This window comes from Osmia bicornis, chromosome 15 (assembly GCF_907164935.1).
Source record: "Osmia bicornis bicornis chromosome 15, iOsmBic2.1, whole genome shotgun sequence".
Lineage (NCBI taxonomy): Eukaryota > Metazoa > Arthropoda > Insecta > Hymenoptera > Megachilidae > Osmia > Osmia bicornis.
This window is the reverse complement of record NC_060230.1, coordinates 6,974,198-7,002,156: the sequence shown is the minus strand read 5'-3', so window position 1 is coordinate 7,002,156 and position 27,959 is coordinate 6,974,198. Positions and strand designations below refer to the sequence as shown.

The 27,959-nt window shown below is 41.0% G+C and overlaps 2 protein-coding genes across 2 annotated transcripts in view; one reads left to right on the top strand and one right to left on the bottom strand.

Annotated features, from left to right (window-relative positions):
• LOC114877689 (regulator of G-protein signaling 17) overlaps positions 1 to 16,884 on the bottom strand; it is a 50,374-nt gene extending 33,490 nt beyond the window's left edge. The window contains exons 1-2 of the mRNA XM_029190611.2: positions 16,797 to 16,884; positions 16,603 to 16,654 (exon numbers count right to left, since the gene is read on the bottom strand). Of these exons, the coding sequence (XP_029046444.2) occupies positions 16,603 to 16,626 (24 nt within the window). The 5' untranslated portion in view covers positions 16,627 to 16,654; positions 16,797 to 16,884. The remainder of the gene's footprint in view (positions 1 to 16,602; positions 16,655 to 16,796) is intronic.
• A 513-nt stretch (positions 16,885 to 17,397) lies between these two features.
• On the top strand, positions 17,398 to 24,846 carry LOC114877690. Its single transcript, XM_046288966.1, has 4 exons — positions 17,398 to 17,489; positions 17,756 to 17,866; positions 21,939 to 22,073; positions 24,634 to 24,846. The coding sequence occupies exons 1-4, from the start codon at positions 17,469 to 17,471 to the stop codon at positions 24,844 to 24,846; spliced, it is 480 nt and encodes a 159-aa protein (XP_046144922.1). The 5' UTR covers positions 17,398 to 17,468.
• Positions 24,847 to 27,959: the final 3,113 nt, after the last annotated feature.

Here is a 27,959-nt window from a genome sequence, read left to right as displayed (position 1 = left end):
GATTTCTTCCTTTTCTAATTAAAATTTATATATACCTTTCAACTTCCTACATACATATTCTAGTCGATCGTGCACGTCTGACGTAAAATCACCACTTACCCGAATTCGACGTATCATTATAATGATACCAACGACAATTAGAAGTGTTTTCGAGTTTGAATTCATCAGGGTGGTCGTCGGTGAGCATTAACCAGAAGAAATTATATGACACGGTGCTCGAAAACTTATCGAATCGTTAATTTTCCTTGAGCCCACTTCGAGCTTCCGGTAATTGGTAGACATCGTTCCCGTTCGTCTCCTTTCCACTCGTCGCGTCGATCGAATAATACGCGCGAACGTTCGATTACGGAACGTGAAACCGCTATACATCGAACGATTCTCATAAAATCGTATCGAAACGAGCCTTAATGAGTGATTTCAATTAGAACGGAGATAAACGACGAGGGAACAATCGCGCGACATTATTACTGAAAATGCTCGTTACCTCGTGAAATGCTTATTTCCACGAGTGCCACTCCGGCTAACGATCCTTTGTTATCGATGAATAATTACTTGGACGTTAAATACGAAGAGGTATTATCGTGAATTAACTTTTTCGATAATCTGTTGCATTTCTTTACAATTACTCTAGAGATCACATGTTTGTACATTTTATTTTCTTCCGAATTTCGTGGCAAAATGAAACACGATATTGTTAGAGAGGAAGATATATAAACGTTCAAGATCTGTCGATATCGTATCGATAACGTATCGAAATTAATCCGTTCGGCAGCGAAGGGTTGCACCGTCTGCCATCGGTTAATGCCGCTCGAGCGAAAAGATTATTGGCGCACGTGTCGAATGCAAGAACGCGTGTTCGACAATGCCGTCCAATCTCAGCCGCATACGTGATCGGTTTGGAAGCCTCGAATAGCTCGATAATTAGTGCTCATCATCGAAATAGGTTTGTTCTTGTCAGTGGGAAATGTCTTCCCCGTTGTCTCCGTTCAATTTCGTCATTAGGAGAATTTGTCGAAACGAGACACAGAAATTTTCTAATAGACCTAATCGCGTTTAAATTTAATTTTTCTGATAATTATTCAGATTTTCCCATTTGTATTTTTGTGCCCCAAAAATTTGTTTAAAAATCGGCCGACGATAATGAACGGTCAGTTTGGTTAAAGAAGAAAAAACACGGTCCATTTTGCAGCGATAGATCGTCGTCAACGGGACGGGATGATTTATGCATTAAAAAGAACTCGAAAATCGATCGACCATTAGCGCACGCAGCCCGGAAATATTATCGGGACACGTGTTGCCAGGAAAGATGCGAAAATGAAAATGTTTCCGAGCAAAATGGTCGCCGGTGGACTCGATTATACCCGACGTTTCTGAAACGTAAATGCGAGATAACTTTGTAGCAAAGGTAAAACGTTTCGTGCACTGTGAATAAATATATGGACGCTGTTTATGCAGGTTTTCTCGAAGAAAATTTTCGCAATATTTTATGCCCTCCATGAATTCTTTACAGATACGTGGAATAAAAAAAAAATGAAAGATAAGAGAAGATTTTAGTTATTTTAACATTGATATCGAAATTTTGGAAATTTTTCGTCGAAACGTTAGGAACACCCAGTAGTAAGCAATTCGGCGTAGACAAATAAATGTTTAAACGGAGATGGGACGTTGATGATTCGGAATCGATGTAGTCGTGTTTGCAGGATTATTAAGCCGCTGATTAATCGCGTCGGCAGCGTAAATGATTGTTATTAGACAATGAGACGAGCCATCTGACGAGATTGATTGTTGCCACGAGCGGTACAGCGAACCCATGAACGATCAACCATTGTTATCGACACCGTGGATTGCATTGTTCGCGGACGGGGCTAGTCTGATCGTGATGAAAAATTCAATTTAACCATTGTAAATGACTTCGTGAGCGTTAATTAATTTCGGAAACATTGAAAGCTCCGGTTGAAATGAAATTCAGTTGAGCGCTTCGGGAAATAATCCTTTGTTTTCACTGGATTTTCTCTCTCTGTAAAATGACAACAATTCTAGAGGAATAAAGTTTGTTATTCTAACGAAACTTTATGCGACGATGATTTTGATATTCGTTTAAATCTATTGGAAAACATAGACATTTCAAAAACAGTAACAAATACCTGAATTTAAAAAACAAAAAACCACGTCTCTCCCGAAGTTTCTAACGAAACGGAAAATAAATTGGACGAGACAAGTCACCCCATTACCGATCAGTCTCTTCCAATTCCGACAAAGTCGTCTGTTCGCAAAAAGCTTTGGCCGAAGGAACAGAAGCCTGTCGGATCTGCTTACAAGCCCTTACAATGTCCTGTCACCAATTTCGGCCAGCCCATCCCCCTGCCACGTGTCCTTAATCCTTAATCCAGAAACGCGATGCAACAACCGCTTTGGAAGGGTGCAAAATCGATCTGCGATTAACGGCAGGTCGGATAAAAAGATTATCGTGTAGCGTGTTGGCTAAGAGACAGTTTGGGGTTGGACGAAAGAGGAAGAGAGAGTGAGAGAGAGAGAGTATCGTCATCCGGAGAGTCGTCGAGCTAGAAAATTGCAGCGACGACGAGGATGTCGTCGCGTCGTTTGGTCGCTGGCTGGATTTATTCCGCGCAATTACCGCGATAAGAGGATGCTTTAATAATCGTTCGTTAATTGTCACTCACCGGGTCGGGCCAACCCTCGTTCGTCATTCGAACCCCTACTGCGACCGCTCCAACCACGATCTTATCGTTGATAAACGATGCGCGGACGGTATTTAGATGTTTTTCGAGTTTGTCCTAGTTGACGAATGGCGACAGAAACTAACTAGACTGTTGTTAATGGCTTGTTTTTTCACTTTCAATGGTATCTTTGTGGGGTGGATTTGGTTTTTCGTTATTCCGTTTCGATGAGGGTAAATTGAAATTTTTACTATCAACAGCATGTGCAGAACAGAAATTCATCAATTTAAAATATTAGCTCGTATCATACACAACTGCGGTTTCAGCAGGTTAACGTGTTGCACTTTCAGAAGAGTAAACTATATTTCATAAAAACTGCTGGAATTGGTATTTCAATATTTGCGGGGATTCTACGTTTTTCGATTTAAATTAATTTTTCCAATCATTCAACAACTAATCAAACATTGATAATTTTTTTTATTGACTAATAATTCCTGTAAAATATCGTAATTGCCAACAGAAAGATTGAAATACTTTTTTGTAATAAGATAGTTGAAAGAAATTCATTAGCAAGCTTCTGCACGCGTTTTAATGAAGACACGGAGCTAGCCGAGCAAATATTTGAAAAGACTAATTCCCACGCTTCAAGGTTTCGTGGTTTCCTTGATTCAACGAGACACATTACGGTTGGTAATTACTTTCGTAACGAATGAAAATTATAATGACATGCGGGTAAAATTACAGTGACCGGTTTTCCGAAGTTTTCAACCACTCGTTTCGTACGATTTTAATTTTCATCCCTTGTATTCTTGTTACGTTAACACATCCTTTTTTGGCGTACATGAATGTACACGATTACAAATAACACCCAAAGTGTTTTCGACATATTACTTTTCTGGCGTTTATTTCTTTATCTCTTGACCAATATTGTAATTTTAATCAATTCTGACACTCGGCGGCATACATCGTTCGATATAAATTCCCAACAAATTCTCCAAGTGTCGAGCGAAATATTGAAATTCCATTCTCGCTATGTATCAACGAAAACGCCGGTTATTTCGCGATACTTTCAATTACTAGTCGTCGAAAAACACGCAATACACAAAGCTACATTCAATTTTCCTGCCCTAGAAATCGAACTTTCATTCTCCACTAAAACGGTGCTAACATCTGAAATAAATCACCGACGGCTCTCGTTATTAGTTAAACCGACAAACGAAGCGTTTCGCAGTTCTAGAAACGAAAATCTTTCTAACAAAGAGGAATAAGCTTGTTTCCTGATAATTTTGAGAACATCTAAGCTTATCTAAGATCGCAGCTTAATGGCGCGTTCACACAGCAAATTCGGTTGCAACGCAATGCACCTAAATGCATCGTGATATATGCACATACACACATTTCCAGGGATAGCATAATATCTCTATCACTGCGATTACACTACGCCGGCAATAGCAATAACATCGTCGGCAAAGACGACGAGAACGACGGGAATATAATAACGACATCGCTGGGTCAACGTAACGTTGGCAGCTTACTAATTGAGATAAATTAATAACGACGCGAACGTCATACCTTGTTCCATACCCGTAACGCGTTTATCAATTTTCTCGCATCTGTTTATAAATCTCGAATCACCGAGCGAAAATATAGATTCCATTTATTATTAATGATTTTCTATTAGATTACTTCCCCGAGCATTGAATTTAAATTCAACTAATTGTAATATGACTCGCAGGGCAATAGATAAAGGGTGTTTGTTACACGTTTATGGAATATTGCGTTTACTGAAATCAGGGAAAATTGCATTGAATTTCTATCTGGAATAAATTTGATATCGTGTGGAAAATACAGGTAAAATTTTCATAACATTTCGTTTGTGTTGTACCATTTCAATACACCAATTAACTCTTCCGCTAGACTTGATTTTGCTGCGAAACCTTCGAAGGTTTTTGATTTTAATTACCATTTCGAGCGAATTGTTCAATAATTTTCATCTCGATACGAAAAGTTTCACAGTCAAGGAGAACTTGAAATCACGAGGGAGACGGTGGATTCCGTTGAAGAACTTTCTTCGAATCTAAGATAAGTAGAAGCTTCCTATCTGGCCGGTTTTTCATCACGGGCTAGTCATTAGCGCTCGATAACCCGTTGATGATTAATAATTAACGAGGGTGCCGTGTCTCGTGAGAATCCCCGCGACGCGACAAAGCCTATCTCATCGAACGGATACGCCATGCGCGAACTATAATTGGATACTGCGTGCAGTCTGAGCACGCTCCTCAAAAGGGCCCTGCCGCGCTTGATCGTTCATCTGTAAAACGACCTTATCAGTTTGCCTCGTTGATCTCAATCTCATTGATCGCGTTTCGGAAAAGTAGTTTCGGCGCGAACGAACGTCAGACCCGAAATCCTTCCAATCCTTCTCTTTTGTACCATTATAATGGTACGATTCGTTGAATGTTGCATTGTCATAGTCACCGTTTCCTACGATTTATTGGATTGTTGCATATAAAATTCGAAATCGATTTTGAAATATTCTGAGCCTGAGAGAATTTTCAAGTTTAAGCTTTTTAGTTTTATTACCATTTTGAACTATCGTTGGACCTTCTATGTTTCTACGTTCAATATGCAAATTACAATCAAAATTCGAAATAAAAAAATTCGTATTGGGAAGGAAAATTTGAATTTTAAGTTGCGGCACGAGTGTGACCCCAGGTTACACAAGGGGTTTAAAAAAAAGATCCGGATGGTTGAGTTTCGAATCGATCCGGTTCATTACATCAACGCAGCTGTAAGTGCGATTGTAACAGGTGGAACGTAAACTTAGTACTTAGCGTCTGCTAAATATTTGACGAGCTGCAGCTGCTGCCAGGGCACTCATGGACGTTCAACGTCTTAGCGGGATTCTGTTCCCATTGTATGCGTTTCCTACACTCGGAAACACCGCTGCTTCTCACCACCCCTCTGCTTGCTAATCTAATTCTGGCGAATCGAAATCAATGTCAAATACCCATAAACGCAACATAACAGCTTAACGCACACAGAAACGCGTGTTGTTCGCTTAGAGATCGATACGTAGCTACTTGAGCCACGATATGTACCACCTTGGCTCGATATCGTTTACTACAGAATTAATCGAGCCCAATTAACTGTTTGTCCACGATGAATGACAGCAGGAAATAACTCGTTTCCTTTAAAGACCTTCTGTTGGTTTCAGACATAATTTTGTTCGAAGAAACTTTTTACAGAACTAAATTTAAGTTTTTTCTAATATTATTCTGTCATTTCAATCTGAGCGTGTTTACAAAAGTATAAAGTGATTTAGGTAAAAAAGAAAAGTTCAAAATTGTTCACGTATACCGGCTCGTCTGACTATGCGCTGGTCTATACTACTTGCCCGACCGCGCTTCAGCGTATACCTATACTACTCGTTCGACTATAACCGTCATACACCAATTTTTTAGCTTTTAAAAAATATTTAAATATCTGGTTTCTCGTGACCTAGTTTATACAACATTGTTTTTCAACTTCCATTTACAAAACGCAAAAACACAATGCAGCATTAAAAAGCTGCCACTGTTCGTTCACGAATAAATGTAACATTAAAACGCAACGGAAACTGGAAATAATGGAGTTCGAAAGTGTTGTAGCTTTCAATTTAAAATACGTGGCTCGCGAAAGAAGATTAAAATTACTCTAATAAGTATCAAGTTATGGGTAAAATTTTCTTTATTCCGCGTCAAATTTTCATGGCACATGGAATTCAAAGAGGGGAACCGATCGAACGGATCGCAGATAAGTCCGATCTTTTCAGAATGTACTTTAACCAACTCGTAATAAGCCTCGCAAGAATAAAGGAAGACGATCCACGGTGAAGAAGAGGGCTTCGTTGAAAATTTTCATTTCGTCGAGAAGTTTTCGCGGCCCATTGAAAGTTTAAGGAGCTTTCAGGAACGATGGCGATTCCAACCGCTGGCGTATGTTAATTTATGTGCGAACTGCATTACTTCGCCTAATGTATTCGGTTTTCACTCGCCGAGGAAACGCTCCGAATTGTCGTCTGTCCGTTTTCGAATTCGCCTGACATTTTTTCTCTTTCAATTTTCTTTTCGGACTCATAAATTTTTGAATAAAAACCTTTCCTCCGATGGTTAACGACGAGTAACTGTAGCCACTACTTTTAGAGTTAAAAAGGACAAATTTCACGTGAGCAGGTTCACCAAGAGAGCGCGTCGTTCATAAGCTTCTACCTGTTCTTCACCGGCACGTTCCTCTTTACCATGGCATGCACGTTGCTGTCGACCGGGGTCTGGTGCTTCCTGGTTCGGTTACCCATGATCCATCTGGTGCGCGAGCCTACGAGGATCATCGTGGCCCTTAGCGGTTACATGGTAGCCGCCGGGACGCTCACGTTTCCCGCCTCATGCATCCTGTACACCCAGCACAACGTGACCCGACCCCGAACCTCTTTGCTACCGGTAAGGCACTTCGCCACCTGTCTCTCTGCGGCTAATTAAGGAAACACCGCTATTACGTAAGAGTGCGAGAGGTAATTGAAGGGCTTCCGGCCAACTCGGACGTCACCGTGAACCGGAAGCGACGAATGTGCCACCTTAAATGGTAGTGCACTCGGTCGACGCACAGACGAGGAGCTTTCGAATGAAATTACCCCTGAAATCTAACTAACGATGAATAATTCCTCGGCTGATTTTAAGTTTCCCTATTTACTTGAAATATTTCCTTCCACGGAATAGACATAGCTGCAATTAATTTAGTTCTATGGTCTTTTTTGAATTTGCACAGTGAAATTTTCCATTGCAACGATTAATTCGATTTTCAATGAATCGCGCAGATTCGACAGAATTTTTTTACCTTGAAAATTTATTTCGTTCGAAAGAAAAATAGTAAAATACAGCTCGCGTCGATCGTATATATTCCATAATTCTGAAAACCGTGTAACAATAAAATCGCGAGGATTCCAATATTTTTCCACGACAGATTGATACGCTTCGAGATCGTATCAATCTTTCGTCGAACACTTACCGATACCAGCGGGATCGATGCTGGCTGAGAATCAAATTTTTCGCAAATACTACGCGAACGAAGTCGATTTCAATCGGCGTGTCAAGTACCTGTTATCTGCCTCTCTTTTTCGCTAGTTCGAAACCCATTCGAAAAAAATTATAACCGCGAAACATCCGATCGAGAAAGCTCTCGTTTCCGCCTAACGAAGTCTATAAAAATTAGTAGAGAACAAAACATCGATTGCTCTTGCCCATCTTTTCTTTTTATTACAAAATATAAAATCCGCAAGTTTAAATATTTAATTTAGAAGTATCAAAAATCCTTCGGAAAGGAGGATATAATTTTCAGTGAGACTTGCAAGTTCTTGACAATTTAAAGTTCTTACACAATAAATTGGATTGCATTTCGATGCTTCTGTGTAATTATATTCCCATTTGCATCACTCTCGGTTATTTATTACTCTGCTAGCCTTCTTCCGACTGGCGCAGCATCCTCTGTGAACGCCAATTAGCGTCGTCAGGGAATAAAAAATTTGTAGCATCGTCATTTGAAACCACTCCTTTCGTAGTTGCTGCCCAACACACGGAACCAACGGAACACGTTTCTTTTATCTGGCGCTTTTATCGCGTAACGAGGCTGCACCTTTTTCAAACTGGAATTCCATCTTTCTCCCGTGATTTTTTTCGCTTTTCATTGCCGCGAGGCCGGGCCAGATTGCACCGAACGGGTCTAAATTAAAGCGCTATCTGGATGAAACATTTGCGAGAGGCTCGAACTGGAATCGAGCGGTTCGGATCAAACTCATGGACAAAATATTCCGCGTTCGACCGATCGATTTCAATTAATCCTTTCGAAATGACTGGCTTCCGTATCGTACGCGATTGATAAATGGCCGATTATTTACTTTTCCAAGTCGCTATTATTCATTTCTACTTGTACTTGTAAAGCTGACTGTCGATCCTTTTACCTGCCAAATTCATGGATCTGTCAATCACTCTTTTCGAGTCTGAAGAATGTAGAGTAAAATTGAAACTAGGAAACCTGCAGGCGAACTGCAGGTGAATGCCGAAGGCCCTCTTCTTATTGGTCCGTCTTTCCGTGAATATCATTTTTGGCACTCCCTTCAACTTCACACAACAAGACATGAACAACATGCGTAATTTTGTATCGCTTGAACTCTTGAATTGACAAATCAACACCAGTTTCTGAATGAATTTGCATCAATAAACTCTTTTGAAAATATCTCGAAATCTAATCCATGTTGACCTATTTTTGCCAATTGTTTGCAAAACTAGAAACCAAGACCTTTACATTGACACCAAACATGTCCAAAAAGTATGGAGGATAAGGTCAGGAGAATGGCAACAAAAAAGGTCTTTCGGGCCTTCGGCAAAAAATAATTGTATAAATTGAAAATTCAATCAAGGTGAAAGAATCGAAGAATATCTTTGCTAGGGATTATACATGGCACGGATAGCTAAGTAACGGTACTAACAATTGAACAAGGCATCAGAACTGTGCATGATCGATGACGTAAACGACGTGTTCGCCAGCCACGAGCACACTGGACTAGGTTTACATTGTAAAAGACGGTGGGTAGTAGATCGTCGGATCGTGTCGTGGCTAAAACACTGTTGGAAACGCGCCCTTTCGGGGCTGTTTGCTCCGGTGCTAGCGCACGTCGTTCGGAACACCTGTCTCAAATGGGTTAAGAACCAAAGGGACAGTTCACTAAGGCGTTTCCGGATCCGCTTACACGACTTTCTTTGAAATTATCGCGCGAACGTAGACCAGAGACGCGTTAATTGAATTTATAAATTTCCAAAGCTCTTAGAAAACTAAATTTTAAATAAATGAAATTCTTTCATCAAATCTGTAATTAACCAGTTCACTCGAACGTTGGTTTAATTACCAACGAATGTTAAATGATTCGTTTTACGCTTTGTAGATTTGTTAATACCTCGATTCACGCGTTAACTACCTGACAAATATGTAATAATTCTACTGGAATGTTTGATTAAATTGACATCGATGATAACGAGCATTGATTTCATCGATATTGATTGTAACGCGTGTAAACATCTAGCTGGATATTTGATTATGCAATATTGGATGATTACATTTTACACAGATTGCGAACAGAATGTAACTTCGAAGTAACGCATGAAATTTTTCTGGTAAATTCATAAGTTTCGTTTTACATGGCGATGAAAGGTAAATTGCAGAGTAACGACGCGAACATTCGTCCATTCAAATTAAATTTACCGTGTAATCTAATTTCCTTCGTATTACATTTGAATTATGGACAGTTTAAGAGACCACGAAGGCTGTTTCCTCTACTAATTAACACATTACATCGTTTTACAAGCTTAGGTTAATTCAGAATTAATCTGTCAATGAAATTCCAAAATTTCTACATATTTCTATATATCATCTACATTTCTAGATTTAAAGAGGGTTTCACCCGTCTACGAAAGTAAATAAATAAATAAAAAATTTGTACGAAATTTAAGTAAAAAAAAAAAGATATATCGATGAAGTGACGGTACGTAGAAATTCAGTCACCCGACTCGATTATTCGACAGAACGACACTTCGATATTTCATCACGGTATCAAGCTTTCAACCAGAACTTTCGTTTCCAGTATCAGTTTCGAATAATCTGAAAGAAGATCGGAATCACGAGGCTTTAAATCGACACCAGCCTCGGGAGTCATCTCCATCGAACCCTCTCTCGCTACCCTCTAAAGCTGTTCAAAGCTTGAGATCCGGAAAAAAAGCCCTGGCTTTCGTCGCGCAGCTGGAATTTCCCTCGGAAAATAGTTAGCTATTGCCTGGTTGCGCGACGAGAGCTGTTCAGTCGCGAGGTTACCGAAATCACCGATCGGCTGCCTGACGATTCCTCCTCGTCCGTCTCGAAGGATCGATATCACAACGCGGTTAGGTCGTCGGGAGTAACGCTTTGGAAAAAAGGAAATATATTTTCCCTTGGTTCGAGAGACACGGAGTGAATAGGATCGCGTGGAAAGATCTTATTCGAAAGCAACTCGAGCATTCCATGACCGTAAAGATAAATTCGAACGGTTACGAGGAAAATCTAGTTTGTAGCTTCTTCACGGACTTCCTGGCTCGATAAAATCAATGAATGCTTGCCGAGGTTCCGTCTAACTCCCCTTTTTAGGCTGGATGCTTGCCATCCGAGAGGGAAAACTCGGCGGCTCAGCTGATCGGAAACGTTTCGCTGTCCGCGTGAAATTTGAAGGAAAATTCTGGCCAGGCGATAGCCCGGTGGAAGAGCGAGCACTTAAATCTTCGCGGACGATTTCACCGTGATCTATGACGGACAGACTGCAACGGAAATAAATTTCCCCCGGGGTCGCGGTTCCCCCCAGGAGTTTCTTCGACCTATTAACTCCTCACGGTTTACGATGTTTCCTTTCCAGCCTAGCTACAGGGACCCCTGGATCCCTCTGATCCTGCCCACACAACTCTTCCCGCCATTATGTGCTTCCACCTGTACCCTTCATTCCCGATCCTCCTTGTCCTGTTTCTTTCATTTCTCCTAACGCTAGTTTCGGGGATTTTCCTGAATTTCGAGTCGAAATACCTGGGAGAATGTTTTGCTGGAGATACTCCATTGGATCGCTCGAGGGAGTAATATTCGAAATAGGTAGAGGATTTCCGAAGGAATTTATTATGGCTTCGGATGATGGACAATAATGATAATACATGGAACCGATACAAATTTGATAAGATCTTGAAAAATGCTATTGATTCTGCGAAATCGAAATTTTTAAGGAAAATGTTTAACGGAGAAATAACAAGGTTTCTGTGGAACGATGAAATGTAACAAGCGTTTAAAAAATGACAGAATTTATTCGACGCCTTGATGTAACCGCGGTAACCGTACTATACGTTCTCCCGAGTCCGCCATCGTTTCTCTGATAATACGGCAGCATTACACGGTAGTTTAACAGAACTTATCGCCTCTGCAGGAAGCAGATTGGCGCGTGTACGTAGGAAACGCACGCGAGCTTTTCGTAATGCGGCCAGACCGAGGGGGAAAACTTCATTACACTAACGTGCGTAGTGTAACAAACTCGTTACACGGTCGGTCGGAATCCCTTTGTCTAGCATCGAAGCAGATTTTTCAGTTAAAAGCGTACCATTACCGGCGATGAAAATTCCAATGAATTTTTTCACCACGCCGTCGATTCTCTTCGGCCGGTTAAAACGTTCGAATAAAGAACAAAGAGAAAAAGGGGACAGCGTAAACTGTGAAATACACTTTTCCGCAATGAAATTATAAATCAGGTGGTAAACGGGAAGATTCTACGGCGTGTGTGGTGTTTGTAGAATAAATGAGGTTACGGATTACCTCGAAGTAAAGAGACAAATGCGTTGACATCAAACGTGATTCAGTAATGGGACAGGGGAATGGGTTGGTGTGTGCACGGTGCACAGTCGGTGAAACGATGATATCTCGCAAGACAAATGGTACGGCCAAGATCGTGGTCAGACGCGTAGCTAGTAGAATAAGTCCGTGTATGAGCAGACAATTAATTCACCCTCGTCTACACGGGTGCAGGACAAAGCGGCGTAAATGTTCGCGCGTTGATTAAAGTCGGTAGATAACTTTCAATTTTATCAGAGAACAGTTATTAATTTTAACTTCACCGGCAAGTATTCTGTCGATTTTCCGAGGAGAAAGGAAAATTTCTATTCCTTCGAGGAAGGAATTTTCTCGAATTATATTTCTCGCTGAACCCGTATACGAGTATTCATCAGTATGCAAGCATTATAGATCACGTACCGGATTATCTGAACGTATCACAAAGGAGCAATCCAAGTATACCTCGATCGAAGCATGTCAACATTACCCCCCATTATAAATCAACCGGACACGTCTCCGAGAGGTGTCGCAGTTTATTAGGAAATGTTTACCCTCTGAAACAGGAATTTCCCCTTTTCCTAACGCGAATCTAATCATGAAACAGGGAGTTTTTCGAAACCCTTCTCTAACTAGCTGGTGAATAGCCATTACTAGTTTAAAATTAGTTCAAATGCAAATAATTATTCTAGGAAACAATTTCAATTGATTACGTTTGTAATTTAACCCCGCGTATATTTCCTACGAATATAATCAAAATTGAAATGGTGCTTGAATTATTGGAAACATCGTTCGCTTCTAATCAATTATTAAAATTAAATGGAGCCAATGCGAATGCATCGGTGCAGATGAAATATTGATCCACCGTTTGATAGAAATTTACGAGAGAATATCTCGTATCTGCTCGTTAACATTCTTCAAACGTCTACTCTTGCATTCAGGATTTTAATAAGACACCTCTGTTATTCATTAACGTTCCCATTTTCAGCGAATTTCTTACCCTTCATTTGGAATACAAAGTGTGTAAACACCATCGAAATTACCATTTCCCTTTCCAGATACGGAAATGGATCGCGATTATTCCGCAGCCATTTTCTGTTATTCAAACAGAGAGATGGTAGTTCGAAGAAGAGCTAATTTTTTATCGCCAGGAAGCGTTCAACAGTTACACTCGGGTTAAAAATACAATAGAGATAGAAAAGTTTCAGTGTTTGCGCTAGATATACAAACAGAAGGGAGAGACGATACAAGAGTAAGAGGAAACGTTAGACGGGTATCAAAATAAATAGAAAGTAAGAGGTAAGCTGAGGGTGGAAAAGAAAGGATTAAGGGAAGAAGAGTAACGCTAGGGATGAAGCGGAAGCTGGTTATAGACGCGAAAAGGAACTGGAAAACAAGAGAAAGGTAGAAACGAAGAAGAGATGGAGGTAAGGAGAAAGAAAGAGTACCTCGGGGACACTGGTGGCTCATGCACGAAGCCAATTTCAAGAACATCTAGACGAAAAAAGGAACGAGAGCCAGCGTGAAACGAGACGGTCGAGAATTCTATTTTTCTTTTTCTTATTTTTTTTACCATTGGTTGACAGAACATTTACCGCACAAGATAGACCGAAGTCGGAAGCAACAATTAAATTTGATGAATAATTGAAAACTTTTAAAATATTTAACTTGTTATTATACCTTCGACCTCGATCCACCCAGTATACAGTCACTCTATTTTTCCCCTTGTTTTCTTTCAATTCCGCGAACAGCAACGCGTCTCGTTGATTGCTTGATTTGACGTCGAGCAGGAAAATAGTCCTTCGCGTTTTTCCAATCATGGAAATATTAAAATATTCGCGTTGAAAATAATTACTTGTTTTCACGCGATCAACGCAACAGCGAAATTACAAGCCGTGACAAAAAAAAGGTCCAACAATTTTATGAAATATTCGATCGATCGACGAGGAAACAATGGCTCGAGAAGCAATGGAGGGATGTCGGAAAAAGCGGGCATAAATTAAATCATTCATCTGGCTCGAGGATAATGGACCTTACTCGGCTTTGAACGATCGCGTACAAACGATCGACGTTGTTATCCAGCGAACGAGTAAAAAGAAACGAAAGTGTACATCTTCCGAGGTTATCGCTCACGGCATGTACCATGAAAATGGACAGAATTTCTGTCGCGATTCAATCGACACTGATTTTCAGCGAGAAAGTCAAAATATGAATAAAACAATCCGCAATCGAATTACTTCACAGTCTTAAAAATAAAATAAAATGCGTCGAAATATGCAGCTATTCAGTGTTCCACATTACTCTGGAATCTGATAATTGTCGAATACGTTCCCTCAGACAATGCTTTAACTAGAATGAACAAGTCTCCTCGGTAGACAAATGTACCGAGTCGAAACAACTTCTCCGGACAGGACAATAAGGACTTTCGCTGTCTCCGTAGGAAATAATAGAGCTCGTCACCTATTTACGAATGAGGTAAACAGAGCGTGCGGAGACCGCATTACGTACGCGCTAAAAGCATCTGTATCGCGTTGAATAAATACCGCGGTTCGAAAACAAATTCGTTTTTTCGATAATTTTTCAAACAAGAAAATAATAATTGCATGTTAAAAGGAGACGTTCCGTGGTCGGAATGAGTTCTGACTGGGGGTCGGCTTTAATTCATAAATTATTCCTGGTCTCGGTGTCGTCGCGACGGTAAATTTCCATGAAACGTCGCGACGATAGGAATTTTTCAAGGCGGACCGCTAAGGCGATCGGATCCGGGGCTGTTCGAAACCGAAGTTGTCGAACCGCGGTGCAAACGTGGTTCACCAAAGATGCATGAAGCGGCTGTCACGTGCAACAGGAACGGGCAAACAAACAGAGAAAGGAAATGAGAGAAGGATAATGGAGGGTGGGTACACGGACAAAACTGTAGCCATCTACGAGGATAGATTTATGCAAGAGGTTGGCCCGGGCTACGTTGGAATTCTTCTGGAACGACGCGACGGATCGAATATGCAAAAGTTCGTGGAGGTAGCTATCGGACAGGCGAATTTATTGGGTTAATAAGCGTGTAATAACGCCGTTTCGTTGGCTAACAGTGCTCGATTTATCGATTAGCGACGAAATTTATTCCTACTGATGAAAAGAATTCGGTAAAAGTTGCTTGAAACATTTGCTTAAAATTTTTATAAATTTTTAACATGCATTTAAACAGACCTCGTATCTGCCCTTAATTGTGAAACTTGTTATGAAATTTAACGATCAGGGAAGATAGATACGCGTAAACGATGGTGGCTATGCGACGTAAACAGGTCCCGATAATATTCGGCCAATTCCTCGGCCACAAAAGGTATGTTGGATTAAATCTCCTCGTAAGCCAGACCACGGACGGTGGAAGGTGTAAATTCCCGTTCGTGAATCGAACCTGTTTGCCGTTCGACGTTCGACCACGGAAATCCTCGCGTTTAATCGTCGTAACCACCGACAGGAGCTTTTCGCTGGCCAGCAATCCGCAAGCTGGCCCCGCGATCGATCGAAATTCCTAATAGCTTCGCTCTATTTCTTTCTTCAACGTCCCTTTTGCTCGTCGTATCGACGACCCCTCCTCTCTTACGGAAACGGTAAAAGCCCATTTGTCGGAGGGACAAGTTAGCCAACGATAAAGCGTCCCCCTGGTTAAACCAACGAATATAAATCCGATAGCAACAGCCTCCAGTTACTTTTTTACAATCTTCCACGTATTGTGTGATAAACACCTCGAAAATTTTCACTTCCTTATGGTATTTCGTTTTAAATCGATACCCAGTATTTTTCGTCATCTAGTCGGCATCAATCCTTTCGAAGTGAAACGATAGGAAGACAAATTGTTAATCAATCGGTGACCCGTAAATCTATTCCGTGCTCTGCGATGAAAAATACGAATCGTAAATCTATTTGTCGGATATCAATTATTCCGTTTGTTTCTTCTTTCTTTTTTTGATATTATATAAATTTATTTCTGTAATATTTCTCCCGAGTTAAATAACAAACGAGATATTTATAGTTTATACCGAGTATCAGATACGTGTAGGGGTGGCGAAAAAAATAAAGTGCCTACGTGGGAATTCGGATACATTCACGTAGAAAATTGCATGTGCATGGGATAATTGGCCCATCGCGGGTTTAAACTAAACGCTCGACGTACGCGAATTACAGGCACGACGTATTAACGCGGAAAACGTGACGCGGTTCGACGCACATCGTTCCTCTCATCTCGATGTTTTGGGCAAACAGAGAGTACGTGCCTGCGAAAAAATTCGTTCGATCAACGGGAACGAATTTCGAGGACTAGAAGCTAGTTTACACCTATCGTTCAGTCAATTTAATCGATTTATTTGATCCTCTATTTTTTTGTACGAATTTCTTTTCGTTGTAATAAACGAAAACGAAATTATGTCGTTCAATTATTTCGTTATTATGAACTTAAAAGAAACGTGCAAGTTGAATTATATATTACATTGCAAGAGAGCAAGCAGCCACTAACCTTAATTAACCTCATTTGCGCCATTTGTCATTCGGATGTCTTCATTACCGACCTTAAATACAAAATTTCCATTCATCATTCACGAATCTGTCCTCATTAATCAGACAAGCAAATTAATTTGAATATTTAATAAACTATACATCACAATGTGTCTTTCTACATTATTTTAAATGTAATTCATTCTATTTACTTACCAGAAACCATGGCTCGTTCAACCATGAACGATGTTCTCAAAGTGTTCACGTCTACAGATTCCACACAGTAATAACACAATATATAAACTGTTCGTACGATTCATCGCAATAATTCCCCTGTCTTATAAGACTGTAAACACTTTCTGCAATGCGACCGAGAACTTCTACGACTCGTAAGCAGTCTCACACAACAATAACAAACTCCCGCCGCTTCACTGCTCCGCACGCCATGTTGGATTTCTGAGCCATCTGTGACCTGCGCGGTAACCACAATCGCGTACTGCGCAGGATTTCGCGCCATTTCGCTCGCGTGACTGCTCGTGTCGTGCTACATAACCGAGTCTGTTAATAATTTCACAGAATTTACACTTAAAATTAGTCCACAACGAAACTCGTTAAAGTTTTCTATCTGCTGTACGCGTAGTTTTCAAGTAAGTAGTTTATGAATCGTGTAGAATGTTGTTGAAAATGCGTTGAAACATAGGCGTGACGTCCATCACGTACACAACGCGCGTGCTTCGACGCGAAAGTTTGCGGGCGTCGTTTCTCCGTTTATCGTATAAATAGTACCGTGCTGTGTTAATAAAAATTGACGCTTTATCGAGGTGGTTTACTAAGCCGGAAATAACGAAGGAAATTTGTGGTTTGCTGGAGCTGTGGTCGCTGTGGTAAATGTCGAAAATACGTTATCAGGTTAGTACAAGGACGTACGTCTTAACCGTACTGATAACCTTAAAATGTTACTTGCGATACGCTGAACCTGTTTTAGTTTAGTTTACGTATGGATAGGCAATTTAATTCATCTGTCGTAATCCATATTCTAAATATTCAAAAGAATTATAGATATACTAGAGTTGAACTGAATTTTGCTGAAAACACGTGTTTTAAATTAAGCTTTTCCCAGTATTCGCTCGAACGAGCAATATGGAACGATACAAATAAATCAATTTGCATTGCAGGTGATCGTGCTCCTCTCCATATGCACGATATTCCTGACCTTCTGTGCAAGCCACGCAATCGTCTACCGCAAATCCGCTTACTCCGATCTCGAGGACTCAGTGTCATCATCCGTAAGTAGAAGCACAAATTCCACTCACTCGAAACTGACTCGATGTCGTTGTACTCGTACATCGAATGCGAAACACGTGACAATTATTAACGCGAGAGTATTTTGTCTCGTTACAAGACTACTAATTAATTAAAATTAGAGCTCCATAAATTTATTACCAGTATTTTAAATTTTTCAAAAATCAAGTCTTATTATGAAAAAGAAAGAATGAAATTATTTTTAAGTCTTTTGTTTATTATTGAATACTTGATCGTCATCAAAGTAACGATAAAGAACGATAGAGAGGAACGTTGAGAAAAGGGAAAGTAGAACGAAGGAAAATGCACGAATTACCCAGGCGAGCCCTTGTTTTTCTCGGTGCGCGTTTTCATTACGCTTGCTTGCCAGAGCCTCGAGAGGCCTTAGGGCTCTCATCCTTGCACTTCCGGTTCAACAGGCATTAAGATGAGTATCGTTGACATCGTTTCCTGGCTGCAGACGCGGTGCCGGAGCCGCGCAAAAAGGAATTTAACAAAACAAAAGAAAACCGTGGACACGACGGGGGTTGGTTCGGTGATGGGACGGTCGGGGCGAAGGGGTGCACGGGTGGAAAAGCCCGTAACGTCTCCCTCTTTTGCTGCTTCAACCAGCGAGAAAGTTCCGTTCCGTTCGTTTCAGAGACGGTGGCTTGAAATTTATATTCGCTCGGCAGACACCGGAAACTGGCCTCTGCTTCCATTCCCCTTCGTCCTCTCCAGCTTCGTGGCTGGTACCTCGATTTCTACGCTTCCTCCAGACATTCGTGAGGGATGTTTAAGGAATATTTTATGACGAATTCGGGACCACGAAACGTAGTTTGCGTATTAGCGTGTCTGGGGTGGTGCAAAATATTGCACCGTCACAGGAAGCTGCGACGTTCTTCTTATTGAGAAAAATATTTCTCAAATAACGTATTTGTTAGGTACACGAAAAGAGGTATCTTATAATTTTCATTGAAATACCAAAGCTTTCGAAAAGCTAGGCGCCACATACGCTAATTTATGCAAAGTACCAATTACTCAGAATTACTAATTCTGGCGTTTCGGTGTAAACATTGGCGCTCAAAGCCTCTAAATCCGCCACAAATTTTCCCGTGGCCTCGAGGTTAGCCAAATTCACCACCGGGTTTTCATTCAAAGCGGCTTTAAGACGCGGTTACGTCTCGTTTGACAACGTTCAACTGGACTTCCCGTGAACATTTTCATTCTGAAACCTGCTGGCTTTGTATGGAATAGTTAAATAAGCTGTTTTGTACGAAGCATAGAATAATAACAGAGTTAACGCGACTTTCACGATGCTTTTTAAATCTTAATGGAGCTATAAAAAAAAGGAATCTTTCATCAAATTTCCACCTGCTTGCTCGCGTTAACCTCAGAATAAAACTTGTTTGAAAGAGCGAATCGTAGCGGATCGAAAGTAAATTTTCAGCGTTAAAGTAGCGGAGGTAACGCGAGCGTTTCGCTCGACACGCGCGATGCAAGTTGCAAGCGATTTTATTTTATCAGTCGAACAATTTTCACGAGGCGAACGGAGCCGAACCAATTGCGAAACGCGGTGCCGTGTTTAAAACCGCGCGCGCTTTATATTCGTCGACGGTCGATTAACATCTACTCACGATGTCCCGCGGGACTGCTACTGTTACCTACTAATTAAAAGCCAGATATTAGAAAATTTATGCTCGAACGTGGAAAGTGAGCGTCACGCGATGGGGGGCATAATAAAAAGCTTTGCGAAATACTGTTCTACCATGTTGCCTCCGGCGATTTCGAGGAAAATTTGGACTCGTGACCGTGCAATCTTTCAAGTCCAGAATTAATAAAGTAATTATTCCTTTCTCGTTTAGTTGAATGATGATTCGTAAGTCTTTCGTGAGAGTACTATAGGGGAAAGGCGGGTAGCCCCGGACATTTTTATGTCTTTATTGTTACGTCATATAGAAATACAAGTGACATATGACAACATGGCTTCTGTGCTTAAAAAACAATTGCAAACCAGTAATTGTATGCACACCAAGCAAATTATCCGGGGCTACTAACTGGAGTTCCAGTTTATTGCTTGTTGTTCTAAAGTTATTTAAGAAATATGTTTTTTTTTAAGATATAATGAATCAAAAAGACCTTATATTTATTACCTGAAAGAGAAATTTGATTAAAATTGATTGCTTCTATGGTTTTTTGTATTTTATTCAAGTGTCCGGGGTTACCCGCCCTTCCCCTAATATATGTGCATTGAGTTCTACTTGCACTTGATTCCTTTTTCATGAAAGAATGTAGAAGTCTTCTTGCCGCGACATGAAAGAAGTTCCTATCATATTTTCTCTTGGAAGGTGTAGAAGAAACAAATTCGATTCTTTTGATATAAAATTCCTTCTTGTACCTGGCTTCTTGTTATCTTTCACAAAAGGATGAAGGAATTTGTGCTTCTTCCTTTTTCTTATTAACTCTTCCTAATTGAATAGAGTTTCCATGTTAGCAGAATCACTTAACATCGTTCATAGCTATCAATCCCAATGTCTGAATGATTGATAAGTTTACTTGAACAATTTTTCATCAGGGTTGATTTACTTCTTGCTGTTTTCATGGAAGGATGTACAAGCCTTCTGGCAACATAAAGGAAGTTTCTATTGTACTCTCTTTTCCTGCAAGGTATAGCAGAAATATAAATTTGATTCTTCTGTTGTAATATTCTCCTTCGCATCTCGCTTTTGCTATCTTTTATAAGAAAATAAAAGAACGAAAGGGAACGTGTCAATAGAAAAGTTATGAAAGCAAAACCTTCGGCCCCGACTTTTTCTCTTTCAATTAAATCCAATTTCTCTTTCAACAAAGTTGGTTAACATTGTCGGTAGCTTTCGGTGGCCACGTTGTAAACTCACAGATTCCCAAGTGTTCCAAAGGGATCGTAAACCTTTCCTCGGAGCACAATTAAATTCTTCGAAAACCGGAACCGCGTTACAATGTAATTCCGGGCCCCGACAATACGTAAATACGTCGCGGGAAGCGGTGGGATCCAGTTGGCGCGAACTTTGCCGCGGATCAAGCGGAAGTCCTCAAGATGGAAGAGCCCAGCGTGGAACTTCCGTCGTCTAGCGTATTCTATATCTCTTTCGTGCCGTTCCAGCATCGTCCGACCATTCGTCTTCGCGAAAATTCAAATTTCACCGCAATCTCTGTCCTCGAATCATATTTCATCCGTCGCTGGAATGATTTCTCAAAATACATAGTTCCAAGTAAAATTCCTGTTAATTTCACGTAGATACAGGCCCGCCCGCGGACGGTCGTTTGAATTTCGAGCACAGATTCTGCCGGATATCCGTAAACGGTCAATAAAAATCGCGTGTTCTCGGTAAATCGTCGAACATCTCGGATTTCCGGATTAGCCTCGACCGCGTGTCCGTTCGGCCTGTTCGGTCACGTCGCCTCGTAAATTCTTTTTGCCAAACGATCGCTCGGAGATCGCTAAAACCACTTCCACGCCCTTTTATTTTTATAGTTTTCTTATGATCTAGGATCATCGCGTGCGTTACGATCGACCATCAAACGCGATGGTAAAACAAAGGGAGTTCGGTGTCTTTAGAAATAGATGCTAAACATGGATGGAAAAATTTACATTTTCAAATTTTCAAATATATCTTCGTTTTATCATCGAAGAGGGGATGTTAGGATTGATCCCCTGAAACTCTATCAGCGAGAAAAGGTTCATTCTCGCCCCGTATCGCTTCAATATTCTCCAGTCTCGTTAATCCGGAGCTCGATGAAGCTGTAAAGGACGCGAGTAAAAAGTAGAAGCCGCGAGCGTCGAAGCGTTTCAACGAGGGTGCAACGTCGGCTAATTCCGCCAACTTTCATCGCGACGTCAAGCGTCTTCTGTTCGATAAACAAGCGCGTATATATCGTTGTTGAGGACGGTAGGGTTAACGACGTGACGCAACGAGGAAGGCAAACAACGAGGTCGAGTCAGTTTCACGCGTGTAACACGCGACTCGTGTCAGGTGTTTCGCTCACGGGCGGTTGCGATACGCTTCGGATTACTCCAACTTCGCCATTTTCCGCCAGGACACGGGTTTATTAATATCGCGGACGGAACGAGCCGCGCTTCTATTCGGAACGCTCCGCGAGCGGATTAACGCCGCGCTTACTTCTCGTTTACGAGATTACTCGAACCACTCGACTGCCTGGGATTTAATGCAGGTACGTAATTCTTTGCGAAAGGGGTTGCGGATAATGTTGACTGAGAAGGAAGGGGTTGCATCGGGAAATTCAAATTAGAAACAGTTTTCATTTTGCCAATTTAAAATTCTCGAAGGATTGTCATCGTAAATAGTCAGTCTAAGAAATCTGAGATTTATAAATTTCATTCTGCTCTGATCTGGCGGAAGAAAATTGAAGGGATGAGAATTGTAAAATAGAATTGAGAGAACGATAACACGATTCTCCGTTGAGATAACCGGAAGAATAGCGAAGATGAAGAAATCGAGAGGAATCGAAGAAAATTGAAGAGAGTGTTTAACGAAGAAAGAAGGTCAAGAAGGGGAGGGTGTGAGTAAATGGAAAAGGGAGTCAGTAAGACGAAGGGAGAAAGAGAAAGCCGATAAGGGGGTCGGAAAGTTAAGAGGAAGGGTTGGCACGTGCGTGAGACAGTTGAAGAGGAAGAAGGGACTCGTGTAAAAAAGGTTAAGAGGTGTACTGAAGAAAGTTGAAACAGGGAAAGAGGAAGAGAACCGAGGGAAGAATAATGGGGAACAGAATGGGAGCTTGTCATCTGTGGAAAACTCAAAGTAAAATGATGGAAAAAAGGGGTATGGAAATTTAAATACCGAAAAACGGCGAAAAAGTAGAGTGAAACGAAGCTGAAGAGCGAATATCGGTGCGGAAAGTCGAGGATCGGAAAGGGGATCCAAAGCGAAAAGGGAAGGTAGATGGGAACGGTATCAAAAAAGGGTCAAAGAGAGCGAGCCAAACACGCGGTCGTTTCAAAGATCCGGAAAAGATGAATAAAGTTGAAACAGTCAAAGGTGAAAGGAAAAAATGAAACGTAAAATGGTAAGGTAGGGAACGGGAGGCGAAAGAAGGAAAGATTATTAGCCAGAGGTATGAAACGTAAATGTTGGAAAGGATCGTAACGAAATACAGAGGACGTGTAATAAACTCGGAAACGGGCAAGCGTTTATCGACGAATTAATCCGTATAAAGCGGTCTCATCGTTGCAGAGACACGAGGAAAATAAGGACGAGTGGTTGGTTGGCAGGTTGCCGTTCAGATTATCCAACCAGAGATCGTTATCGACCAGGAAGACGATGTTCTCTTCTCCATGCCACTCTAATTGCCACTCTTTCAAATTTCCTCCATCCTCCACTCCTCTTCGATCCTTACTTTTTTTTAGTTGTTTCAAACGAACATCGTTAAGTTCAACTTTGATAAAATTTCACGTGAAATTTTACTCGGTATTCGTGAAAGATATTTCTTTAACCTACTCCCTTTAACATCAAGTATATATGTCGTAGGGGTAGATAAAATTCTGTTACCAGGTAGTTTCATTTTAATACGTTAATAAGATATCTTCGAAATAGTAATCTGTACTCGTACTCGTTGGCCATCTTCTGCCAGCAGCAAAAAGCAGGAGTTAATTTGCTCGACGCGACGGCCTTCGTGTCGTTTGCTCGTTGATTTCGTATTCCATAAATCTGTGAGCGCGACCCGTTGATTAACGTCCGGTCCGATTTTAAGAACGAAGCAAATACAGCTTCGTCCGGGCGATAATTTAATCGTAACCGTGCTCGAATAACCGTGTATCGGTGAATTTGCAATTTCAATCGGCGCGCCGGCCAGTCGTCCAACGAGGAGGAAAAACCACCCTCCCCGCGGTGATCGGGCAAATCTTTCGAAATCCGATTCGAGATTAATTCGCGTGTTTCGCTGACCGAGTGTGTTCGTTAACGGGTCAACGGACTTGTACCGACCAACCCTGGGATAAATCGTTTCCGGTGAACGGGGTTAGATAGGGGGGGATGAAAAAAAAAAAAAGTGTCGAGAGGCCCGTCAACAAGCTTCCTGGCACCGTGCCGTTGGAATCTCGTCGAAAGATTGTCTTCGACCGCGTTGCCAAAACCCCGAAGTCATGTCGTTGAAAACAGGGATTTTTACGTGGCACGATGAGAACCTCTCTGTCGCAATACCACGGAACCGTTTCTTTCCCCCCTTCTTTACACCGCAAATTTCTCTAGGGAATTAATTTTTTTCCCCCGGTCTCGACGTTGACATTGGCGAAGTCAAAAGAGGTCTACTCAAATAGCCGGTTCAATTAAACGGGTGTTTAATTGAAGCTTTAATCATCTCGCGTTAAGTGCGGGAATATACAGAATTCATAATTTTCGTCATTAATTTAAAACGCATCGCGCTTTTTCGTCATGGTTCGAGCGTGTTTCGAGCACGACTCGACCGCGTCAGCTGGTTCGTGCTCGACGGAGAAAAAGGGGAGAAAAAATTCTCTTGAAACCCTTCGAACGAAGTTTCTCCGCGTCGAAACGAGAGACAGGTCTGTGAACTTTGCCGGTTATGAATCCCCTTCCTTCCTCTGTCAACCGGGGGATTAAACATCCGTCGTCGGGTCGCGCCAAAACAGCCGACACCTTAAAGTTCAACTATGACGACGAATACGACCCCCGTTGTTTATTCCTTCGTGTTATCTCTACGTGAAATTTTTATAATTTCACTTTTGTAAAAATGGAATATCGTTCTGTTTTATCCGAAGGCACGTTTACAATGTTGCGGCGTGAACAATATGGTGGATCAGGGCAGCAACTCGAGTGTATCAGACGGGTCGTCGTTCTGTCTTAAACCCAGGTCCGTGCATTCTCGAAATAGCCTCGAGTACTTTGGGGACGACGGTAACACAAGTTTCAGATTTAGTATCAAGTTGCCCGGAGGACTCGTCGGCCAGATGAGAATTCAACGAGCCCGCTAAGCGTTCAGGTTCCTCTTTAAAGAAACCCTCTCGATGCCACTTAATCGATCCCGCTCGGCTTTTAGGGCACACGGCTAACGTCTCGACACTGTTACCAACATCCTCTCTCTCTCTCTTTCTCGTTATCTGCTTCTGAGAAGCATCTACATGCCGTGTAATTTATCTACCGACCACCACGACACCGATCCACATCCTAATTAATGATTTAGTATCTCTATTGCGAGCTTTCGCTTCTAACAGTAATTAGTTGAATTTTAATGTTAACGGGTTGAATGTGATCGAGTAACCGGAAGGGAAGGGGATTCTAAATAGCATTAATATTATATTAATTTCGTGATGTAGCAAGGGGTAAGTTTAAATTGGAAAATTAAATTATAATATCGTATTCGGGTATGTTCGTTTTCACTGCGATGTCTAACGTGTTAACCGAGTTTAGATTTGAGAATTTCATTTAGGATTGTCTTCTGTGATTGATTTAGGAAGATGTGCAATTTCGTTTCAGTTACATCCAGGTGTGCAAGTATTTAAAGTAACCAGCAGGAATTTGAACAATCGTGCACGCCACTGACCGTAGCGGTTCTCAATTTTCAAATTTGACGTAGGATCGACTGGTAGCTGGCATGATTCGGTGATTAAAGTTAAACCGACGGGTTTCCGGCAAACGTCCGGGAAATGAAATTGCGCGCACGATTTTGCAATTAAACGCACGAGAATGCAAAGTAAACCCGTCAGTCTTGTAAACGTCGTTATCCGGAATTCATTTCCCGTCAAATCGGTATTCGACATGATTCGTTCCGCCGCGAAATGAAATTCATTAATGCAAATATTCGTCGGGGGCGTAATTTCAATGACCGATAAATCGATTAACTCGTTCGATCCTCGATTTTTCCATCGATAAATTGATGGAAAGAACGACCATCCAAATTAAATATCCTCTATTCGTTTCGTTATTGTATTAAAACAGATTTCTAAATAATTTTATCGATTATCAATTAATGCTTGGGGAGTGGACTATTGAATTTTCATTTCCTAAATTTTATACCACCATTTGAGGGTTGAATTGAAAATTCAGATTAATTTAATCGATAATACAAATTTATCAGAAAAAAAAGGAAAAAAGCTCATTACAAGTCATCACAAATCACTATAGAAGAAATGATCCAGGTCAGCAGAAAGGAATGGTTAAGGGCGTGGAGGTTAGTTTTTGTCGAATACGTTATGAAATTTACGAGCTTGCGGTGTGAACAGAAAAAAAAACACAAGTGAATTATTTTCCGGTTGAATTATGAGCCTGGTATAATCGGCTGCTTATCGTGTTCTTTGCTCGAGAGGAAAGAATTCCTGCACACCCCTTTTAGTCACCAATTCTTATCGGCTCTAGCACACCACCCTTCTGATACCAGTTGTAATAAACTGTATTTTATACGTCCTATTATTTTCTCCAATTAATTATACAGTTAATATTTCTTCTTTCCTGTGTTTACAACGAACCGCGTGATAAATAAACGAGAAAAGCGCAATTCATCGTTGATTTTGATGAAAACCGTTGCGTCGCGCCGGTGGCTACTTCAATTCACTCGCCGGTTAAAGCGAAAAGCGCAAAATGCATTCGGATAAACGTTTGTTTCTCTGTACAGGATGCTTAGCGATGATTTTCACGTGAATTTCCTGTTTGCGTCGTCACCGTTGGAAAATCCGATTTTCTCCATAAATCCCGAAATCGCGGTAAAGAACGCTCGTACTTCTCTCTAGTGGATATTTTCAACGGATGAACCACTGCTCCTGTTTCCCTGTTATTAAACAGCCAATTTCATCGATCGGATCTCCCATGAAATTTATGAAATCATTTTATTTGTGCGTGGCTACACAAAACACAGCCTTATCTTTCTTCTATTTCAACGCTATCCTCTTTACATCGGTCAAAAAGCTATTGGATTTCGATTATACTCGAAATAACTATATTCAGATTGTACTATCGTGCCCATTTCGTACCATTTTTCTATTTTTTTTTTAACGTCGTTGCATTCACTGGCACGTTTATTTGTTCGGATTTAAGCCCTGTCAACTAACGGGAGAGCGAAACGCAAAAATTTCAATTCGATATTACAAACGGGATGAAAAGAAGCGCGTGAAATGGAAACGAACAGAGACAGGTTCGCGTGTTATTTTTAATCACCGTTATAACGAACGAAATAGTCGTCGGTTATAATTTCGTTACGTTTTTATCCGTTATTGCTACACTTCGATTAAATAACTAGCCGCGTTTGTAAATACCAATCATTTCGAGCGAACGCGACGCGTGGAATAAATATTTCTTCTATCAATTCTCGTGTCACCGAGGCTACGAAACACAGGCGAGTAATTTTCTGACTTTTTCAATTCTCCCGTGCATTTCGAACTGTCGTGACGGGCTAATAAAACCGACGCGGTACATTAATTTCGTTATCAACCAGAAACGTCAGGAATAATAATATCACAAGTGTGACGTTTATTCACCCCTTTCGGTAGCCGTTCTTTTCCCTAGAAACGACACATCGATCAATCATGTTTGCAGAGAATTACGTGTTCGATCTTTAGAATAATAATGGTATGCTTCGCTGAGAAACTAAGTTGTACAGACTTTCTTGTATTTATCAAGATATCGCGCATTAATCTTGCACTATCGAACGAATCACGAAAGACATAATTTTACACCTCTACCATGTATTGCTGGACGTTACTTCGAACAATGAAAAATGGTTCGCGCATTAATCTTCACCAGTGTCAGAAATATCCGGAGGAAAAAAAAAAACAAACTATCACGACCTTCGCAATCCTACCGGTAGATTTTCGAACTGACTTTTTTATCAATGAAAAATGTTGCAAAACGAGCTGCAATAAAAATCGCGCGACCTTTCGAACGATGGACAATCGTTGTATGTATTAAATTTTTATCACTCGGACCGTCACGGAGGCCATTAATAATTTTTATAGCCGTAAACAGAAAATTCGTATTACCTTATCTGTACTAACGCAGAGAGAAACGAGGGTTATCGGGTTTGTAAAATAACTAGCTCTAGTTTTTCGAATATTTCTTATCAAAGCGACCTTGGATCGCATGCGAAAAAGTATCA

Bases quoted from the DNA above. Each gene is read 5' to 3' on its own strand.
- LOC114877690 (XM_046288966.1), top strand. From the start codon at position 17,469: ATGTCGAAAATACGTTATCAG. The intron at 17,490-17,755 runs GTTAGTACAAGG...TTTGCATTGCAG, and splicing joins TGTCGAAAATACGTTATCAG to GTGATCGTGCTCCTCTCCAT. The intron at 22,074-24,633 runs GTACGTAATTCT...TTTTATCCGAAG, and splicing joins CTGCCTGGGATTTAATGCAG to GCACGTTTACAATGTTGCGG.